This window comes from Salmo salar, chromosome ssa09, assembly GCF_905237065.1.
Source record: "Salmo salar chromosome ssa09, Ssal_v3.1, whole genome shotgun sequence".
Taxonomy (NCBI): Eukaryota; Metazoa; Chordata; class Actinopteri; order Salmoniformes; family Salmonidae; genus Salmo; species Salmo salar.
The window spans coordinates 18655096-18678254 of NC_059450.1; the positions used below are offsets into that span (position 1 = coordinate 18655096).

General features: G+C 40.6%; 1 protein-coding gene and 1 pseudogene across 1 annotated transcript in view; one reads left to right on the plus strand and one right to left on the minus strand.

Annotated features, from left to right (window-relative positions):
* LOC106610825 (abscission/NoCut checkpoint regulator-like) lies at window positions 1–17755 on the plus strand (annotated as a pseudogene).
* The window catches only part of LOC106610866 (protein phosphatase 1 regulatory subunit 14B), a 21836-nt gene continuing 14048 nt past the window's right edge, over window positions 15372–23159 (minus strand). The window contains exons 2-4 of the mRNA XM_014210510.2: window positions 21532–21612; window positions 16009–16041; window positions 15372–15810 (exon numbers count right to left, since the gene is read on the minus strand). Of these exons, the coding sequence (XP_014065985.1) occupies window positions 15742–15810; window positions 16009–16041; window positions 21532–21612 (183 nt within the window). The 3' untranslated portion in view covers window positions 15372–15741. The remainder of the gene's footprint in view (window positions 15811–16008; window positions 16042–21531; window positions 21613–23159) is intronic.

Here is a 23159-nt window from a genome sequence, read left to right on the forward strand (position 1 = left end):
ATGTCATGTGGCTCCTGCGCGCTCACTGACTGTGCCAACAACTTCCGGTACAGTCAGCGAGCGATGTCTTAGAAACATAAACATAATTACTAAATGCGGCAAAATAGACAACCATTGTTATTGTTGTTAATCAAAGTTCACTCTCTTCAGGAAGGAGGTTTGTTTGTGCCTCCTACCCTACTCCTTTTACGTTTTTGTAGTTGGATATTTTATTCCATGTGTTGTTGTATGTGTCGAACTGCTTTGCTTTATCTTGGCCAGGTCGCAGTTATAAATGAGAACTTGTTCTCAACTAGCCTACCTGGTTAAATAAAGTATTATTTTTTTTTTTACCTAATGCCATTGTCAAATCATCTGGTACAGGTTTAAACGTCTTGTTTTATGTTTTGACTGTCATTCTTTACAGTTGGGCAGTAAGAACTGCGGTCAATCCTCTTGCTCGGGTTGCCTGACTTTCAACGCAGTTTTGCCTAGCTTTGGTAACACCCAGCAGAAGGTCTGCAAGCAATGTCATGGGAATCTCGCAAGGTGGAGTTATGATGTAGCTTTACACGAAAGCAGTAGGACTATGCAATATCATGATATTTGATGGACTGGTTTTGCTTGCTCACTGAATAATGTTTAGTCACTGGAGAAAACCAAAATAATGCGTCAGATGGTTCTCTCCTGGAAAGTGAGTACAGATGGGTTAATACGTTTATTTATTTTTTATTTATCCTTTATTTAACTAGGAAAGTCAGTTAAGAACAAATTCTTATTTACAATGACGGCCTACCAAAAGGCCTCCTGTGGGGACAGGGGCCTGGGATTAAAAATAAAAATACATACAATATAAATATAGGACAAAACACACATCACAACAAGAGAGACAACACAACACTACATAAAGAGAGACCTAAGACAACAACATAGCAAGGCAGCAACACATGACAACACAGCATGGTAGCAACCCAACATAACAACAACATGGTAGCAGCAAAAAAACATGGTACTAACATTATTGGGCACAGACAGCACAAAGGGCAAGAAGGTAGAGATAACAATACATCACACAAGCGGCCACAACTGTCAGTATGATTTTCCATGATTGAGTCTTTGAATGAAGAGATTGAGATAAAACTGTCCAGTTTGAGTGTTTGTTGCAGCTCGTTCCAGTCGCTAGCTGCAGCGAACTGAAAAGAGGAGCGACCCAGGGATGTGTGTGCTTTGGGGACCTTTAACAGAATGTGCCTGGCAGAACGGGTGTTGTATGTGGAGGATGAGGTCTGCAGTAGATATCTCAGATAGGAGGGAGTGAGGCCTAAGAGGGTTTTATAAATAAGCATCAACCAGTGGGTCTTGCGACGGGTATACAGAGATGACCCGTTTACAGAGAAGTATAGAGTGCAGTGATGTGTCCTATAAGGAGCATTGGTGGCAAATCTGATGGCCGAAGGGTAAAGAACATCTAGCCGCTCGAGAGCACCCTTACATGCCGATCTATATGGACGGTCATCTGAATCAGGGTTAGTTTGGCAGCTGGGGTGAAAGAGGAGCGGTTATGATAGAGGAAACCAAGTCTAGATTGAACTTTAGCCTGCAGCTTTGATATGTGCTGTGAGAAGGACAGTGCACCATCTAGCCATACTCCCAAGTACTTGTATGAGGTGACTACCTAAAGCTCTAAACCCTCAGAGGTAGTAATCACACCTGTGGGGAGTGGGGCATTCTTCTTACCAAACTAAATTACCTCTGTTTTAGAGGTGTTCAGAACAAGTAGAGAAAGCTTGTTGGACACTAAGAAAGCTTTGTTGTAGAGCATTTAACACAAAGTCCGGGAGGGGCCAGCTGAGTATAAGACTGTATCATCTGCATATAAATGGATGAGAGAGCTTCCTACTGCCTGAGCTATGTCGTTGATGTAAATTGAGAATGACGTGTGGCCTAGGATTGAGCCTTGGGGTACCTTGGTGACAGGCAGTGACTGAGATAGCAGATTTTCTGACTTTATACACTGCACTCTTTGAGAGAGGTAGTTAGCAAACCAGGCCAGAGACAGCAATACTCCTTAGCTGGCCCACAAGAATGGAATGGAATAGCAGCACAATATTGCTTAGAATCAAGGGCAATTGGTGACATCATTGAGGTTGCAGTGACACATCCATAACCTGAGCGGGAACCAGATTGCATACCTGAGAGAATACTATAGACATCAAGAAAGCCAGTCAGTTGATTATTGACAAGTTTTCCCAACACTTTTGATAAACAGGGCAAAATAGAAATAGGCCTATAACAGTTAGGATCAGCTTGATCTCCCCCTTTAAATAAAGGACAAGCTGTGGCTGCCTTCCAAGCAATGGGAACCTCCCCAGAAAGGATAGAGAGGTTTGGCTGACTGTTTGCTACATATTGTTTATCGGTAGATATCATAACGCCTTTTATATTGTGTTTGCTCAGGCGAGTTGCTGTGCTTGAGGACAAACAAGGACGCCTGATACAATCCCCTGGACCAGGGGGCAGCAGAAATGCCAAACAAGGCCTCATTCCAACCAAAGGTTTGAGTAAAGAGGACCTGACCAACGCTGAGAGACTGCAAATGCTGAAAGAGGACACTAACGAAGTGAGCACTCAGCACCACTGAGCACTGTCTTAACACACTATGTTCCAATAGGCTATATCTTTACTGGTACCTGAACGTATACCTGTGCCCACCTTTTGGTTGGAGTCCATCCCGTCAGAAAAAGTTATTGATTCTCGTCTGGCTGCCTTGAAGGCTCCCATCCAGCCTGTGCTCTCTGCAGGGGAGATGGAGGAACGCATGGTAGCCTTTTTACAGGGAAGACCTCCTCCCTCCCAACCCCCTCCACCTGTGAGTCCCAGCTTTAGACTACACATATTAGACTAAAACTTGCTGTGTTGCCGCTGTTTGACCTCGTATTCATGCTGTATCCAAATCCTTCAGGTCTGGGTTCCCGAGTGGCGCAGCGGTCTAAGGCATTGCATCTCAATGATAGAGGCATCACTACAGACACCTTGGTTCGAATCCAGACTGTATCTCAACCGGCCGTGATTGGGAGTCCCATAAGGCGGCGCACCATTGGCGCAGCATCGTCCGGGTTTGGCTGGTGTAGGCCATCATTGTAAATAAGAATTTGTTCTTAACTGACATGCTACTTTGAATATGCACTATCTCAAACGAGCCTTTTTTCTTTTACATTCCTACCCATGGCGGCGATCAGAGTATGTGAGCAGAGCGAGGAGTGGAGCATGCCCAATTTGACTGGAGTGTGGCGCGAGATTCCCAAAGGCTGGAGCGTCGGCCTTCTTGCCCGCTCCAGTAGCGCTCACTTCACGAGCTCAGGGCATGCCCGCCCGAGCATGCATTTGTAGTCTACTTTTGTACTGCTATAGCCCCTTGCTTTAGCTACTGTCATGGAGTTCGCTAAATATTTTCATAAAGAAACTGATAAAACACACAGGTGCTAAATCAAGGTGACTTACAAAGATCAAGAGCAAGAGAGGGAGTGTGGTGATGTTGTGTCCACAACTAAAGAATCATTGTGTAATCTGAAAATACATTTATCCCAATGTATGATGGTGTACTTACTACGTGCACATGCTAAAAGAAAGGAACGAGGTGGGTAGATAACTGTGTCATTGTAGCAAAGTATTTATAAACAAAAAATCAGATCTCTTAAACAATTCATTCATTTTTGTTCTATTATCTATACAATAGTCCATCGTGGTCCATTAGGCCTGGCATATTTCCACATTCAAGGAGCTTTCTGTTTTGATTGGGTTATTTTGCATAAAAACTTTTAGGCATATATATATATATATATCTGCATCTCTGCCCAGCCTGGCAAGAGTGGCCAAAAGGGTGTTTAGCATCCCCAGTGGCTCTGCAAGTGGAGAAGATATTCTTCGCTGCTGGCCGCCTTGCCAGGCACCATCGACTTCTAAAAATGAATTCAAAGGCACTAATAAGTCATTTTAGTTTCATTTGTATTTAATTCTAAGTAAGTCTCAGCCTATACACAATTTATTGACAAATGATTTAATACAACGACATGTTGTTTAAATGCTGCACGCGTTATGTCCCTACCAGTCTATTGTGTATTCCTTTGTAGGCTATAGCCTTGAAATAATATACCCTAAATAATTAATTTCGTTCTTAGGCTCCCTGTCTGGCTCCTGACCTATTTAGAGTGTTTATATGCTGTTTAATATGACATGTAGCCTATTTGAAATTATGTTTGCTTCATACGTTCACATTTTCATGTTTATTCAACTACTTTTCATTCAAATCCATATGGTTTGGTTTCAATACTTCAAAAACAACTGGTAGGTCCAGGTAGTCACAAAAATAGATGGGTGTTGGTTAAATTGTGATTTTAATGAATTGAGAAAATTTGGAGTGTGAGTTTTTTTTACCCTGTGAGCATGGAGTGGTTTTTAGTGGAGCAGTAGGAAAGGACATAGAGCGTCGGAGCAGTGAGCAAGCACCACTCCATGAGCTATGAGCAGGACTTTCAACCGCTCAACTCCGCTCTCATACTCTGGTGGGGATGCATACCAACCTAATTTTAGATAGTGCTACTTTTCATAACCACAAGAGGCTGCTGTTTTGTCATTTTACTTATGAACGTCATAATTGAAAGAGACGATTGAAGCTGTCATCTGGTAACAATGTGAATAGGAATGATAAAGCATTCTGTGGCAATTATTAACTCATTCCCAGCTCACGGAATAAACTGCATTGGATGAGGCCAGTGGCTACAACATGCCTCCTGAGCACAGTGGCCCAAAGAACACAGAAATGACAGCTGCCCACAAGAAACAGGTAATAAATATGCAGTCCTTTTTGAACACATACACTTCAAAGGCTGCGTTTACACAGGAAGCCCAATTCATATCTTTAGACAATTATTTGCATGTCTGATACCTATCATATTTTTTCCCCTATTGTGTAAACGGCAAAAAAACACATGGAATCGGATATTTTGACTTCCGATTCATACCACCTCCATATGTGGACCTCAATTGTGATACAAACCCGATCCTCCATATGCGACCTTTGGATGCTCAGATCAGATATTGTTTTGCTCCTATGTGTTTTTTGTGTGTGTTATTTTTCACATAACCTGCTGTTACTATAAAAACCACCCCCAATAACAGAACAGTGCCAGTAAATGTGCATTGCATCTGTGCTACTTCAAAGGCTACATCAGTGTGAATGCGCAAATTGGATATGGGTCACATGTAAAATCTTAGTGAGGACAGTCAGAAAAAAACATCAGATATAGAAAGAAAATCAGATTTGAGTTCTTAGGGTGGCGGTATAAACACAGCCAAAGAATCCCACAAATAAAACAGACAGTAAAAGCACAAAATTAAGTATATATTTGTTTGACCTATGTTTAAGACACCAGTTCTATCGTGTTCATCATCGAGGACCCCAGCAGCTGCCCTGGCCAGTCAGGCTTCAGACAGTGATGAGGATGAGCTTCCCTGGTGCTGCATCTGTAACCAGGACACCTCCATCCGCTGGGGATCTTTACTGCAACCGCTGCTTCAGGTACTGCACAATACTACGGCCACATATCTATGCAATGATTTACAAGAAAGTGAAGTTGCACGCAATTTGTCCCTGTGTGCTTGTCATGGTTTTTTCGAAACATGACCTAGATAAATATTGTATAAACTTCTGCCATTCTGCAGAGCAGCACATGTATGAAGTATTTAGTAGTTACACGGCACCTAAGAAAAACAAGAGGAGGTCGACGTGAGACTGCAGGGGCTGGCATCAATATTTCTTGGAGTCACTCTAAAAGATGTGTACCTTTTAAGAGGCCGGACAGTATTCTTGGAATTCTGCAGGATCACAAAGAGAAGGCTTATCCAAACACTACTACCTGTCTTTAGGGTTACAAAATTCCAGTAACTTTCCCAAAGTGCCCTGGTTTTCCAGAAATCCTGGTTGGGAGATTGCTGGAATTATGAGGGAATAAGCAGGGGTGTAAAGTACTTAAGTAAAAAAAATTGTTTAAAAGTACTACTTAAGTAGTTTTTTGGGGTGTCTGTACTGTACTTTACTTTACTATTTATATTTTTGACAACGTTTACTTCACTACATTCATAAAGAAAATAATGTACTTTTTACTCCATACATTTTCCCTGACACACAAAAGTTCTTGTTATATTTTGAATGCTTAGCAGGACAGACATTTTTTCTAATTCATGCATTTATCAAGAGAACATCCCTGGTCGTCCCTACTGCCTCTGATCTGGCAGACTCACTAAACACACTTGCTTAGTTTGTAAGTGGTGTCCGAAATGTTGAAGAGTGCCCCTAGATATCCGTAATCTTAAAAACAAGACAATGGTACAGTCTGGTTTGCTTAATATAAGAAATTCAAAATTATTTATACTTTTACTTTCGGTACTTTTACTCAAGTAGTATTTTACTGGGTGACATTCACTTGTACTTGAGACATTTTCTATTAAGGTATCTTTACTAGGGATGCACCGATATGACATTTTTGGCCCATATCAGATATTTCCTTGACAAAAAAAAAACGAAACAGATAACCAATGTTTAACATTTTAGCGGCCTTTTAAGCATTCTAGTACAGTTAAATAGTTGAAACACACACACACACTGACCAAAAAGTTATTTTGTTGGCATTTACTATGTCCCAATTACCAGTAAAACATAATCAAAACGTATTTCTTTCAATTACTTGCTGTGCGGTATCATTTCAGAGGTATCATTTCATATTTTTAAATGTAAGGTTGTCTAACTGTACAAATACTTTTTGAGATATACTGACACTAACCAAAGAGTTTATCAAATTGAACAACTCCTGTTTAATTTACGTTGCAACAACACATCATCAGTAGGGTAAAACTAACCTGTCTCATGACGGTCTAATCCCAGCTCACGTTCCCTATTAGTGGGTGAACAATCCAACGCTTGGTGAATTCTGCTTCAGAATGATAGGAAGAGCCGACATCGAAGGATCAAAAAGCGACGTCGCTATGAACTTGTCCATTTGTTCAGTCTGAACCAGGATTTCATCACACATGTCAAGCAGTGAAGTTTCAGCTCTGTCTGTCCGTGGCCCCTCTTCCTCGGTGTGCACTGTCACTGTGTCCGTTTCCATCTTGTCCAGCTGTGTCTTTAACATTTCACGTAAACCCTGTTTCTTGTCTGCATCGAAGTAGCGGTCCTTGTACCTAGCATCGAGCATGGTGGCAACACAGTAGAGGCTCAGAGAGAATGTCACCGAATCGCTTGTTCACAGCCTCTAGTAGAGTACTTTTCCAAGTTAACCTGACGGTCTGTGTTGGCATTTTTGTTGAGCAGGTGTTTCAATGCTATGACAGGGTATCACATCTGCTGCAGACGCAGTTGAGCTTATTTCTCGAGTCAGTTGTTTGAATGGAGCTCGGAGTGTTCATGTTTCCAAGTTTCAAACATGTTCTAAAATGCCATTGAAATGGCAGCAGCGGTATGAGAACTAGAACATTCTTGAGCATGCAATACGGCTTTCCTCAGTACGAAATCCTCGTCGACCCACTGTGCTGTCAGACTCATAATGCTCATGGGGCCGACATCGCTGGTCCAAATGTCAGTCGTGAAGCTAATAGCAGTGACACCCATAGATGTGAGTTTCAACAATACTGTGCAACTCCGGTAGGGCAACATCTGAAAAATAGCACCTACTTGGTAGTGTGTACTAGTGCTCGACCAGTTGTCGAAAGCCAACATCATCCACGACAGAATGGTTGATTGTCAAGGGCAATGAATTCCATTATCTTGGCGTTAATGGATTTCGCCTTTGAGTTGTCTTGCTGAAATGTTCTTACTCTTTCAAATGACTGCTCAACTTGATGACTGCTTGATACACACAGCAGACATTGTGGGCTAGGTTAGGAATGCTGTGTAGCGCTATATTTTTTGTGGCGTCATTACGTCATCTACCCGAGTGATATAGGTATGCATGTCAGCTTTGACATCGATTTTGCACATTGGCGTTAAACTAGACATCGAGCCGATGTTGGCGTTTTTAGCTAATATCGGTCGATTCCAATATGCTTAGCGATATATCGTGCATCTCTAATCTTTACTTTTACTTAAGTATGACAATTGGGTACGTTTACCGCCACTGGTAATAATAATTAAATCCGGTAATCCTTCGAACCAAGATTTCTGTAAAACCAGGGAATTTTTGGAAAGTTACAAGAATTTTGAAACCCTGCAGTGCATTCGGAAAGTATTCAGACCCCTTCCATTTTCCCACGTTTTGTTACGTTACAGCCTTATTCTAAAATGCATTAATAAAAAAAAAGTCCTCATCAATCTACACACATTACCCCAATAATGATAAAATGAAAACAGGTTTGTAGAAAGGTTACCTAATTTATTCAAACTAAAAAACAGAAATACCATATTTACATAATTATTCAGACGCTTTGCCTATGAGACTCCAAATTGAGCTCAGGTGCATCCTGTTTCCATTGATCATCCTTGAGATGTTTCTTAAATTTGATTAGAGTCCACATGTGGTAAATTCAATTGATTGGACATGATTTGGAAAGGCACACACGTCTATATAAGGTCCCACAGTTGACAGTGCATGTTAGAGCAAAAACCAAGCCATGAGGTCAGAATTGTCCGTAGAGCTCTGAGACAGGATTGTGTCGAGGCACAGATTTGGGGAAGATTTCTGCAGCATTGAAGGTCCCCAAGAACACAGTGGCTTCCATCATTCTTAAATGGAAGAAGTTTGGAATAACCAACTCTTCCTAGAGCTGTCCGCCCGTCCAAACTGTCATTATGGGGTATTGTGTGTAGATTGATGAGAGGCAAAAATACAATTCATTTTAGAATATGGCTGTAACGTAACATAATTTGGAAAATTCGAGGGGTCTGAGTACTTTACAAATGCACTGTACCTGTCTTACAAAGAGACTAAGAAGAAACCCTGATTATGTTGCTAATCTAGTGTAATACACAGTAATCTGTCAAGTGTAGTTATAGATTTCTTCTAAATGGCTATACTATGAGTAACATTATGGGGTTGCATTAGCATAATTTAAGCTTGCGATTTGCTACATAACTGTATTGTAGATTCACTTGACATTCACATATCAGTAATCCAATCAATATCAGTCAATTACTTGTGGACAGTATTGCCAATATTGATTTACATTTCATTTGTGAGGTTAGTCTAATTTACTCTCACAAAATGTTTAACATTATTGTATTTTAGCATTACCCATCCTAACCCTTTGGGTTTTGGTCCAATTAAATAAAGTAATCTGGGCAATTTGATGTGCTATCTCAATTGTAGCACACTTGAAATGGCTTGCAGATATCTTATTTGCTGTCATGATAATGAGATAGATGTTGAGTTGGTAACAACACAGACTCATGCACGTCGAACAAACACAATTTGCTTATTTGGGAGGATGTATGGTCCCAGACAACTCAGCTTCTCACTAGAGGCTCACAGAGGAGCCAGTATAAAAGGATTAGTGAAGGCTTTGTTTTCTTTTGGCAGGCTGTATAGTCTGTGTTATGATCTGTCTTTGGCTGGGACTCTGACATGATTGTTGTTTTTCCTGTAGCTGTGTGTAATGTAGATCTAAGGGATGTAAACAATGTGTCTATGAGAGATTTAAAAAAATAAAAATGATGTCCTGATAGCTTTTTTGCTATGTGCCCTACTTCTCCCACCACTAATATCATAACTATATAACACTGTCACTCTTTTGTCATACCCCTCTAGGGGTTCTCCACTCATACATTAGGACAGCCACTATTTCAGAAAGGCTGGAGAGAGGATTTTTTTTAGGAGAGTTTCTGTAATGAAAACCTTTACCAGATTACTGTCGGTATATGACAGAGAGATCGGGGCAGAGTGCAGTTTCATCAGGGTGCATTACTGTCTGGAGAGCCATAATGAATCTCACCTCCAGGGGTTTAGTCCATTAAGACCCAGATAGAGGCCCCTCTGTGTTGGCCTAACTTTTCTATCCCACACAATGACCACAGGCAGGAAATGGACAGGCATAATGGATGCAGATAGAGATAATGGACCACCTTTTTGCTACATGTGTTATCTGTGTTGTTGATATGCTGTCATTTTAATCAAGTCCCTTGTTTCAATTAGACAATCACAAAGAATACATTTAGACTAACAAGTGAGAATGAAAATTTCAAGTAAAATGTTATTGATCGCATACACATTTAGCAGATGTTTTTGCAGTTGTAGCGAAATGCTTGTAAAGTGAAATGTACAGTGCATATATATATATATATATATATATATATATATATATATACATACATACATACATACATACACATGGATACAGTTGAAGTCGGAAGTTTACATACACTTAGGTTGGAGTCATTAAAACTCATTTTTCAACCACTCCACAAATTTCTTGTTAACAAACTATACTTTTGGCAGGTTTGTTAGGACATCTACTTTGTGCACGACACAAGTAATTTTTCCAAAAATTGTTTACAGACAGATTGTTTCACTTATAATTCACTGTATCACAATTCCAGAGGGTCAGAAGTTTAAATACGCTAAGTTGACTGTGCCTTTAAACAGCTTGGAAAATTCCAGAAAATGGTGTCAAGGCTTTAGAAGCTTCTGATAGGCTAATTGACACCATTTCAGTCAATTGGAGGTGTACCTGTGGATGTATTTCAAGGCCTACCTTCAAACTCAGTGCCTCTTTGCATAACATCATGGGAAAATCAAAAGAAATCAGCCAAGACCTAAAAAAAAAATGTGTAGACCTCCACAAGTCTGGTTCTTCCTTGGGAGCAATTTCCAAACGCCTGAAGGTACCACGTTCATCTGTCCAAACAATAGTACGCAAGTATAAAAGCCATGGGACCACGCAGTCGTCATACCGCTCAGGAAGGAGACGCGTTCTGTCTCCTTGAGATGAACGTACTTTGGTGCAAAAAGTGCAAATCAATCCCAGAACAACAGCAAAAGACCTTGTGAAGATGCTGGAGGAAACAGGTACAAAAGTATCTATATCCACAGTAAAACGAGTCCTATATCGACATAACCTGAAAGAATGCTCAGCAAGGAAGAAGCCACTGCTCCAAAACCGCCATAAAAAAAGCCAGACTACGGTTTGCAACTGCACATGGGGACAAAGATTGTACTTTTTGGAGAAATGTCCTCTGGTCTGATGATTTTTTTTAAAAACTGTTTGGCCATAATGACCATCATTATGTTTGGAGGAAAAAGGGGGAGGCTTGCAAGCCGAAGAACACCATCCCAACCATGAAGCACGGGGGTGGCATCATCATGCTGTGGGGTTGCTTTGCTGCAGGAGGGACTGGTGCACTTCACAAAATAGGTGGCATCATGAGGCAGGAAAATTATGTGGATATATTGAAGCAACGTCTCAAGACATCAGTCAGGAAGTTAAAGCTTGGTCGCAAATGGGTCTTCCAAATGGACAATGACCCCAAGCATACTTCCAAAGTTGTGGCAAAATGGCTTAAGGACAACAATGTCAAGGTATTGGAGTGGCCATCACAAAGCCCTGACCTCAATCCCATAGAACATTTGTGGGCAGAACTGAAAAAGCATGTGCGAGCAAGGAGGCCAACAAACCTGTCAGTTACACCAGCTCTGTCAGGAGGAATGGGCCAAAATTCACCCAACTTATTGTGGGAAGCTTGTGGAAGGCTACCCAAAACGTTTGACCCAAGTTAAACAATTTAAAGGCAATGCTACCAAATATTAATTGAGTGTATGTAATCTTCTGACCCACTGGGAATGTGATGAAAGAAATAAAATCTGAAATAAATCATTCTCTCTACTATTATTCTTTTACTAGGATTAAATGTCAGGAATTGAGAAAAAACTAGTTTAAATGTATTTGGCTAAGGTGTATGTAAACTTCCAACTTCAACTGATATATATATATATATATATATATATATATACTACCATTCAAAATGGGGTCACTTAGAACAGACGCCTCACAAGTCCTCAACTGCCAGGTTCATTAAATAGTACCCGCAAAACACCAGTCTCAACGTCAACAGTGAAGAGGCGACTCCGGGATGCTGGCCTTCTAGGCAGAGTTGCAAAGAAAAATCCATATCTCAGACTGGCCAATAAAAAGAAAAGATTAAGATGGGCAAAAGAACACAGACACTGGACAGAGGAACTCTGCCTAGAAGGCCAGCATCCCGGAGTCGCCTCTTCACTGTTGACATTGAGACTGGTGTTTTGCGGGTACTATTTAATGAAGCTACCAGTGTAGGACTTGTGAGGCATCTGTTTCTCAAACTAGACACTCTAATGTACTTGTCCTCTTGCTCAGTTGTGTACCCACTCTTCTTTCTATTCTGGTTAGAGCCAGTTTGCGCTGTTCTGTGAAGGGAGTAGTACACAGCGTTGTACGAGATCTTCAGTTTCTTGGCAATTTCTCGCATGGAATAGCCTTCATTTCTCAGAACAAGAATAGACTGACGAGTTTCAGAAGAAAGTGCTTTGTTTCTGGCCATTTTGAGCCTGTAATCGAGCCCACATGCTGACACTCCAGATACTCAATTAGTCTGAAGAAGGCCAGTTCTATTGCTTCTTTAATCAGAACAACAGTTTTCAGCTGTGCTAACATAATTGCAAAAGGGTTTTCTAATGATCAATTAGCCTTTTAAAACGATAAACTTGATTTAGCTAACACAACGTGCTATTGGAACACAGGAGTGATGGTTGCTGATAATGGGCCTCTGTACGCCTATGTAGATATTCCATTAAAAATCAGCCGTTTCCAGCTACAATAGTCATTTACAACATTAACAATGTCTACACTGTATTTCTGATCAACTTGATGTTATTTTAATGGACAAAATATTTGCTTTTCTTTCAAAAACAAGGACATTTCTAAGTGACCCCAAACTGTTGAATGGTAGTGTATGTGTATACATATATACATGTGTACATATATATATGTGTGAATATGTGTATAGTACCAGTAAAAAGTTTGGGCACGCCTACTCATTCAAGGGTTTTTCTTTATTTTCTACATTGTAGAAAAAATTGTCAAGATATCAAAACTATGAAATAACACACATGGAATCATGTAGTAACCAAAAAAGTGTTAAATCAAAATATATTTTAGATTCTTCAAAGTAGCCACCCTTTGCCTTGATGACAGCTTTGCACACTCTTGGCATTCTCTCAACCAGCTTCATGAGGAATCATTTTCCAACTGTCTTGAAGCATTTCCCACATATGCTGAGCACTTGTTGGCTGCTTTTCCTTCACTCTGTAGTTCAACTCGTCCCAAACCATCTCAATTGGGTTGAGGTCGCATGATTGTGGAGGCCAGGTCATCTGATGCAGCACTCCGTCACTCTCCTTGGTCAAATAGCCCTTACACAGCCTGGAGGTGTGTTATGGGTTATTGTCCTGTTGAAAAACAAATGATAGTACCACTAAGCGCAAACCAGATGGGATGGCGTATCGCTGCAGAATGCTGTGGTAGCCATGCTGGTTAAGTGTGCCTTGAATTCTAAATAAATGACAGTGTCACCAGTAAAGCACCCCCACACCATTACACCACCTCCTCCATGCTTCAAGGTGGGATCCACACATGCAGAGATCATCCATTCACCTACTCTGCATCTCACAAAGATACAGCATTTGGAACCAAAAATCTCAACTTTGGACACATCAGACCGAAGGACAAATTTCCACCGGTCTAATGTCCATTGCTCGTGTTTCTTTGCTCAAGCAAGTCTCTTCTTATTATTGTTGTCCTTTAGTAGAGTTTTTTTGTTGCTTCAATTCGACCATGAAGGCCTGATTCACGCAGTCTCCTCTGAACAGTTGATGTTGAGATGTGTCTGTTACTTGAATACTGTGAAGAATTTATTTGGGCTGCAATCTGAGTTGAAGTTAACTCTTATGATCTTATCCTCTGCAGCATAGGTAACTCTGAGTCCTCCTTTCCTGTGGTGGTCCTCATGAGAGCCAGTTTCATCGTAACGCTTGATGGTTTTTGCGACTGCACTTGAAGAAACTTTCAAAGTACTTGAACTTTTCCGTATTGACTGACTGACCTGTCTTAAAGTAATGATACTGTCATTTCTCTTTGCTTATTTGAGCTGTTCTTGCCATAAAATGGACTTGGTATTTTACCAAATAGGGCTATCTTCTGTATACCACCCCTACCTTGTCACAACACAACTGATTGGCTCAAATGCATTAAGAAGGAAAGAAATTCCACAAATTAACTATTAACAATGCACACCTGTTAATTTAAATGCATTCCAGGTGACTACCTCATGAAGCAGGTTGAGAGAATGCCAAGAGTGGGCAAAGCTGTCATCAAGGCAAAGGGTGGCTACCTTGAAGAATCTCAAATATAAAATATTTTTGTTTTGTTTAACACTTTATTTGGTTACTACATGATTCCATATGTGTTATTTCATAGATTTGATGTCTTCATTATTATTGTACAATGTAGAAAATAGTGGAGGGAAAAAAATCATCCTTGAATGAGTAGGTGTGTCCAAACTGTTGACTGGTACTGTATATATAAAAACACAGGGGAATCTAGTTTTTGACTGTACTGGGCCTTTAACAAAAAACATGACTTTGTTTTTGTAATTTGCGTCGGAGCAATAGTGTGTTACAGTGCAAACATGCAGAATATTTAGAGTAATATTGAAATAATGAAAGCGTAACATTTCCCCTCAATGATGCGGATTTATCCACTGGTGCTGATTGGAATTATATATTGATGGGTGAAGACAAGCTTTGGGAGGGTTGGCAGTGCCACGATAGCATAGCCTAAAAACTTCCTTGGGACAGCCATTCTCTCTGCCCTACTTCTGCTGGCATCGAATTTTCAATCTCTTCCTCTCGTCTTATACAGTGTCTCCAGTGTGAAGCATGTAGCTTTTAGAACAATACTGTTTTTTTGTGAATATTAAAACATACAATCTACCTTCAGTGAAGCCGGTCAACATTTACATTACATTGTCATCTAACAGACTCCAATCCAGAGCGACCCACCGGAACAACCATGGTCAACACGTTGACAGATCTGCCACCAAGTAAAAACAGGGACCCCAGATCTGCCACCAAGTAAAAACAGGGACCCCAGATCTGCCACCAAGTAAAAACAGGGACCCCAGATCTGCCACCAAGTAAAAACAGGGACCCCAGATCTGCCACCAAGTAAAAACAGGGACCCCAGATCTGCCACCAAGTAAAAACAGCGATCTATCGGCCACTGTTTTGATGTTTATATACACTGACTGGCTTTATCCTTCTATGAAATGACATATCATCCATATACAGTAGGTATACATCCAGAGCCTTGTCTCAAAAAATTTTGGTTTTATTGACAAACACTTATCAGAACAAAAATATATGTACATAAATAGGCAAGCAAAAATGTACAGTCTTACACAAAAACATTCCATGTGAGTAATAGACAATACATTTTATTACTGGTGCATTATTTTAATTGAGGGGAATCAAAATGTTAAGACTGTCCACAAATAATGTTATATAAAACACTAATCAAAACCCACTGTTCTCTTTACAGACCAACATTGACCCATGTGTGCAGAGAGAAGGTCCCATTAACATGTAACTGCACAGAGAGACATCCAGAATACCAGGTAATGATGGGGTGGGTCGCGGAGGCTGGGGCGCTTCACATTGTCTCGATTCTCGATTTGACCTATTATTATTTCTTCAGGGGCCCTGACATTTTGCGTAGGCCCTTCATCCGATAAAGCAGCCCATTGATAAAGTCCTGAAAGGGAGGAAGAGAATGAGTTAACACTACCTGTACTAGCAGTTGACAGTTAAACTCGTTCTGAGACTGTTTGAGCAGTGGACCATTGAATTGCAAGTATTTCTTTGTAGAGAGTAAATGTACACTAAGTGGAATTTGATGTTTCGTTTTTTCGGTACATGACTAAGGCTATAATATTTGATGGTTGTGTCTCACCTCTTTTGGCTTCTCACATTCCTGCAGTAACTCCTGTAAATGCACAGAAACAAACATGGCCTCAGTAACTGACGTGAACATTGCTCTTTCACGTCTAACATTGCGAAAGGACACCAACTGGGGTCAAGTGCTTGTAAAGCAATTACCCTACTTTGTTAAATATGCCCAGGTGTATGTGTGAAGTATAAACAAGGGCATAGCTGAAGTGTAAGTATTGCCTCGTACTGTGACCCACAAAATGGCTTCTGAAGAGATGTCAATTTTCCATGGCTTGCAATCTGTTAGACAAGGCTTAGCATTTGTGAAGGTATAGCTTACAGTGAAACCTTGGCTGGAGAATGTCTATGTTTTCTCTGTTTGTTGTCTTTTAATGAGCTTGTTTTATATTTTCCAAAAGTTACTGTGATAACTCTTATCTCATCTTTTATAACTATACTGTAAAATGTTATTGTTGTTTTCTTTGTTGACCAAATGTCTATTTGTTGGGGAGGGGGGGTTACAGGTACATTATACATTTCAAATTATAATATTTATGAAACATGTACCTGTAGGCTGCCACTCAAAAGAAAGTCAACAGCAAGAAATACATACAGTTGAAGTGATACTACATTCAGTATAAACAGGAAAACAAAACTAAAAAGAAGTGGGCTTCCAACCTCCCATCCCATTACCCCAACCCCACCAAGTCTCCATCCAACCCCCCCACCCCCAACTCGTTTCCCACGCCCCCCTAGCAACTAGGGTTGCACATTATATATATATTTATTATTTGTATGTGTTGGGATTTATGGATTGTTTATTTGTATGTTTTGGGCTTTAGCTGAGATTATTCTTTACAGAGTCAAGTATATTTGTCCAGGCTTCAATTGTTCCTTGACCAGCATCATTCATTCTCACTGTTGATAATTATGTTATAACTTTTAATAGTAACTGTAAACACTGGCGCATTGGGAAAGAGTGAAGTGATGCCATCTAAGAGCCAACATGTTTTTTTTGCGGCAGTGCTGCCTGCCAGCGTTAATTGTCTTTGATTGACTGAGAGATTCAAGGAGCTATCATCGTTAAGTAACATAATATATGTAAAGCATTGAATATTTACATTCATGCACTTCTAAACAAATTTTCCGTATTTGCCCCAGAAGCATTTAACTGCAGGAAACTTCCATATCATATGGAGAAATGTGCCTACCTGATTTAGGGGACACGGTGAACAGTAGGGAGTTGGGGCCAATTTCATCGTAAAATGTTTCCTTGATGTCTGTGAGCAAACTTAAAATGTATAAATTGATGGTTCAAATTAAGGGATTCCAAGGTCATATTTTTCCATATTCTGTTCCAGTTAATGGTTTGTTCAGATTCAATTAGATCTGTGGACCATACTTTTTAAATGGCTAGCTCAGAATATGAGCTTTCCAAAAGTTGTTCATACTGTCACGACTTCCGCCGAAGTCGGTCCCTCTCCTAGTTCGGGCGGCGTTCGGCGGTTGATGTCACTGGCCTTCTAGCCATCGCCGATCCACCTTTCATTTTCCATTGGTTTTGTCTTGTCTTCCCTCACACCTGGTTTCAATTCCATCAATTACATGTTGTGTATTTAACCCTCTGTTTCCCCCATGTCCTTGTCCAGAATTGTTGATTGTAAGAGTTTGTGCACGTTATGTCTGGCGAGCGAAGGGTTTCGTCCCATTGCATTTATTTGTTTTTGTTCACGGTGATTTTTATTATTAAACTGCAACGTTGTAACACAGTCTTTGCTCTCCTGCGCCTGACTTCTCTGACGCCAGTACGCACGCATTACACATACAGTGCATTCGGAAAGTATTCAGACCACTTGACGTTTTCCACATTTTGTTACGTTACAGATTTATTCTAAAATATGATGAAATTGTTTTTCCCCCTCATCAATCTACACACAATACCCCATAATGACAAAACAAAAACAGGTTTTTCGACATTTTTGCAAATATCACATTTGGCAGTGATTACAGCCTCGAGTCTTCTTGGGTATGACGCTACAAGCTTTGCACACCTGTATATGAGGAGTTTCTCCCATTCTTCTCTGCAGATCCTCTCAAGCTCTGTCAGGTTGGATGGGGAGCGTTGCTGCACAGCTATTTTCATGTCTCTCCAGAGATGTTCGATCGGGTTCAAGTCCGGGCTCTGGCTGGGCCACCCAAGGACATTGAGACTTGTCCCGAAGTCACTCCTATGTTGTCTTGGTTGTGTGCTTAGGGATAGTTATCTTGTTGTAAGGTGAACCTTCGCCCCAGTCTAAGGTCCTGAGTGCTCTGGAGCAGGTTTTCATCAAGGATCTCTCTGTACATTGCTATGTTCAGCTTTCCCTCGATCCTGACTAGTCGCCCAGTCCCTGCTGCTGAAAAACATCCCCACAGCATGATGCTGCCACCACCATGCTTCACTGTAGGAATGGTGCCAGGTTTCCTCCAGATGTGACGCTTGGCATTCAGGCCAAAGAGTTAAATCTAGGTTTCATCGGACCAGGGAAATTGGTTTCTCATGGTCTGAGAGTCCTTTAGGTGCCCCTTGGCAAACTCCAAACGGGCTGTCATGTGCCTTGTACTGAGGAGTGGCTTCCGTCTGGCCACTCTACCATAAAGGCCCTGATTGGTGGAGTACCGCAGAGATGGCTGTCCATCTGGAAGGTTCTCACATCTCCACAGAGGAACTCTGGAGCTCTGCAGAGTGACCACCGGGGTCTTGGTCACCTCTCTGACCAAGGCCCTTCTCCCCTGATTGCTCAGTTTGGCCGGGCGGCCAGCTCTAGGAAGAGTCTTGGTGGTTCCAAACTTCTTCCATTTAGGATTGATGGAGACCACTGTGTTCTTGGGGACCTTCAATGCTGCAGAAATGTTTTGGTACCCTTCCCTAGATCTGTGCCTCGACACAATCCTGTCTCGGAGCTCTACGGACAATTCCTTCAACCTCATGGCTTGGTTTTTGCTCTGACATGCACTGTCAACTGTGGGGCCTTATATAGACAGGTGTGTGCCTTCACAAATCATGTCCAATCAATTGAACTTACCACAGGTGGACTCCAATCAAGTCCTAGAAATATCTCAAGGATGATCAATGGAAACAGGATGCACCTGAGCTCGATTTCGAGTCTCATAGCAAAGGGTCTGAATAGTTATGTAAATAAGGTATCTGTTTTTTAGTTTTAATACATTTGCAAAAAATTCTAAATACCTGTTTTCGCTTTGTCAATAATGAGTATTGTGTGTAGATTGATGAGGATTTTTTTATTTAATCCATTTCAAATTAAGGCTGTAACGTAACAAAATGTGGAAAAGTCAAGGGGTCTGAATACTTTCCGAATGCACTGTGTATTATAGAGATCAGTCCTTTCGGGAGCCCAGATAATTTATTTACAAATCCCATCATTGGATGTTTCGGTAGTTCGGTTTTCCAAGGGACTCCATAGGCTAGCATAGAATGATTTGTCTGGTAATGTGTATGTATCTTTCAAATCTTGGAATGTTCTCAATCCATTACTGTCCATGATATCGGCAAGGGTACAGATTCCACATTTGGACTATTGGGGGGACGCAAAAGGCCGCACTCCCGATCGCAAGGCATTCTTGTGAAATATGGAGTATGCGCATGCTATTTTGTTTGTAAATTTTGTGGCAAATACAAATTGTAGTATAAATTGTTTCAGGGATATATCAGTGAAGACCACCTCTTCCAGGGCAATAGGAGACACCATATTATGCTCCATACTAAGCCAGGGGGCAGAAGAATCATGTCTAAACCAATTTAGGTTTGAGCCAAATGCTGGTGCCTGAAAATACAATAAAAAAGTTTGGTATGGATAGTCCTCCTACGTCTTTCCCTCTTTGTACATTTGTTAATTTGATTCGGGATCGTTTACCTTGCCATATACATTTTGAAAACGCACAATGAATTTTATCCCAATAGCCAGAAAGGGGAGCCATGTGAAGCATTGAACTACAGAAATTCAGCCGTGGCAATATAGTATTCATTTTAGCAATAGATATTCTGCCGGTTAAGGCAACTAACTGGGATATTATTCCATCTACTGAGGTAAGATTGAATTGATTTTAAGCTTTCTGTTAAAGTTTATGGCAAAGGTTTTATCTAAGGAAGGAAAAATATCTACTCCCAAGTATTTAAAATGGTAAACGATTGGGATTCCATAAGTAGAGAAACTCATCCATCGGGGTCTTGAGGCAGTAAGGCTGATTTTGTTAGATTCATTTTATATCTTGAGATTAAGCTGAATTTATCTTTGATCTTCAATACATTTGGGAGCGATTGAGATACATTGTCTAGGTATAGTAAAAAAAAATAGATGAAGTGATCAGTAGATTTTAGGGAAATTGGTATTATTTCCTCGATTTGAAGAATTGCCTGGCAAATGGGTTCCATGCAAAGGCGAAATTGGATCACATTGTCTGCTCCTTTTAGTGATTCTGAACGGAGCAGAGCAGGTATTGCCTGTTATAACATTGTTTTGACAGTATTGTACAATAAAACAAACTACCTTATTAATTATTTACTCTGGGTGATTTTATGCGTAAACAGTAAATGATACCGTTTATTCCAAAGAAACGTTGATTTAACAGTACATTATTGTAAGCACACATCATTGTGGGATTGGCAAGCTTCCGACCTACCTCACTTCACTGTTAAAAGAAAATATGAGACACCAAACCCGTTCAAGACAGATTTACCTAGATTGGTATATACTAGTGGAACCTTGAAAGTTAACCATTTAACTCTTGAGGTTCCGTTAGTATGTACTGATCTAGGTAGATCCACCTTCAGTTTTAGTGCCCCCCATTTTTGGAATAGCCTACAAAACTCCCTACATCTTGACTCTCTGGTGTCTCTATGGCAGTTTAGGACTTTAATGTTGAATATAGTTTTTGAGAATTGCAACTGTTTGGATTGAAACATAGACGAATAATTGTTTTTGTGGTGTTTGAAGCTATAGTGTTGATTCTGTAAGTTTATTTTAATTTATCATTTTTAATTTATTGTATTGTTGTCTTTGGGGCACCATTGTAAATGAGACCCTGGTCTCAATGGGTTCCACTGAATAAAAAAAGAAAACAAAGAAAGTGATATAAAATACCAAAATGCTGTATTTTTCCACTTGCACTTCTAGAGGTTTTAACAAAAGCTTCTTCTACACTGTAATTCATCGATATTCTGTAATATGTGAACAAATTACCTAGCCAACCTGCTTGCACCAATCCTTGAAGTAAAATACAAACCTCATCTACCCTCAATGAATTTAATTAATTAATCAAATTATTCATTCATTAATTTGTTACAATTACCATAATATTATTACAGTAATGCACTGTAGTATTGTTTTTGCAGTAACTTACAGGCCTGAAAGTTACCGTAATAACAAAGGTAAAAAAGATTACAGTAACAGTATTGGATACCGTAAAATATGGTATGTAACATACTGTATTTTTTTTTTTTTTACGGCTTTAACCTGACCTCTCAGGACATCCTGCCAGTACTCACCTGCAGTCTGGATCTCTGCTCCGTGTCAGATAGCTCCAGCAGCTCATCTATGTCAATCTCTAACTCTGTGATCTCCTCCTCCTGGACAGAGAGAGAGAAGAAAGTGGTCAGAGACACAGGGATGTTGTTCTTTTACCCGCCATGCAAACATAGATGAACTGTGACTGGGGCTCCCTGCCACCTTAAATAGGCCTTTACCATTCAGTGTTTGAACATATTTCACTTAACTGTACCAAAGAAAATTAGTCTGAATATCAAGTTTAAAAGACATTGCTGATGCATCAAGCACGATGTACCACTAGAACAATAATGTATGTCTAACCCCATATATAAACGCAACATGTAAAGTGTTGGTCCCATGTTTCATGAGATGAAATAAAAGATCACAGAAATGTTCCATACACACCAAAAACGTATTTCTCTCAAATTTTGTGCACAAATTCGTTTACATCCCTGTTAGTGAGCATTTCTCCTTGGCCAAGATAATCCATCCACTTGACAGGTGTGACATATCAAGAATCTGATTAAACCCCATGATCATTGCACAGGTACAACTTGTGCTGGGAACAATAAAAAGCCACTCTAAAATGTTTTGTCACACAACACATTGCCACAGATGTATAAAGTGTTGAGGGAGCATGTAATTGGCATGCTGACTGCAGGAATGTCCAACAGAGCTGTTGCCAGAGAATTTAATGTTCATTTCTCTAGCATAAGCCGCCTCCAACTCGTTTTAGAGAATTTGGCAGTACGTCCAAATGGCCTCACAACCGCAGACCACTCCAGCTCAGGGCCTTCACATCCGGGCATTTTATCTGCAGGATCATCTGAGACCAAACTGTGGGTTTGCACAACCAAAGATTTTCTGCACAAACTGTCAGAAACCATCTGCAGTTCAGCAAATGCTCACCTTTGATGGCCACTGGCAATCTGGAGAAGTGTGCTCTTCACGGATAAATCCCAGTTTCAGCTATACCTGGCAGATGGCATTGTGTGATCGAGTGGATTGCTTATGTCAACATTGTGAACAGAGTGCCCCATGGTGGCAGTGGGGTTATGTTATGGGCAGGCATAAGCTACGGACAACAAACACAATGCATTTTATCGCTGGAAATTTGAATTCACAGAGATACCGTGATGAGATCCTGAGGCCCATTGTCGTGCCATTCATCTGCTGCCATCACCTCATGTTTCAGCATGATAATGCACTGCCCCATGTTGCAAGGATCTGTGCACAATTTCTGGAAACTGAAAATGTCCCAGTTCTTTCATGGCCTGCATACTCACCAGACATATCACCCATTGAACATGTTTGGGATGCTCTGGATCGACGTGTATGACTGCGTGTTCTATTTCCCGCCAATATCCAGCAACTTTACACAGCCATTGAAGAGGAGTGGGACAACATTCCACAGGCCACAATCAACAGCCTGATCAACTCTATGCGAAGAAGATGTGTCGCGCTACATGAGGCAAATGGTGGCCAGACCAGATGCTGACTGGTTTTCTGATCCACGCCCCCACTTTTTTTTTAAGGTATATCTGTATTCCCAGTCAAGTAAAACCCATAGATTAGGGACTAATGAATTTACATAATTTGACCAGGGGCAGGAGGATAGGCAACCGCC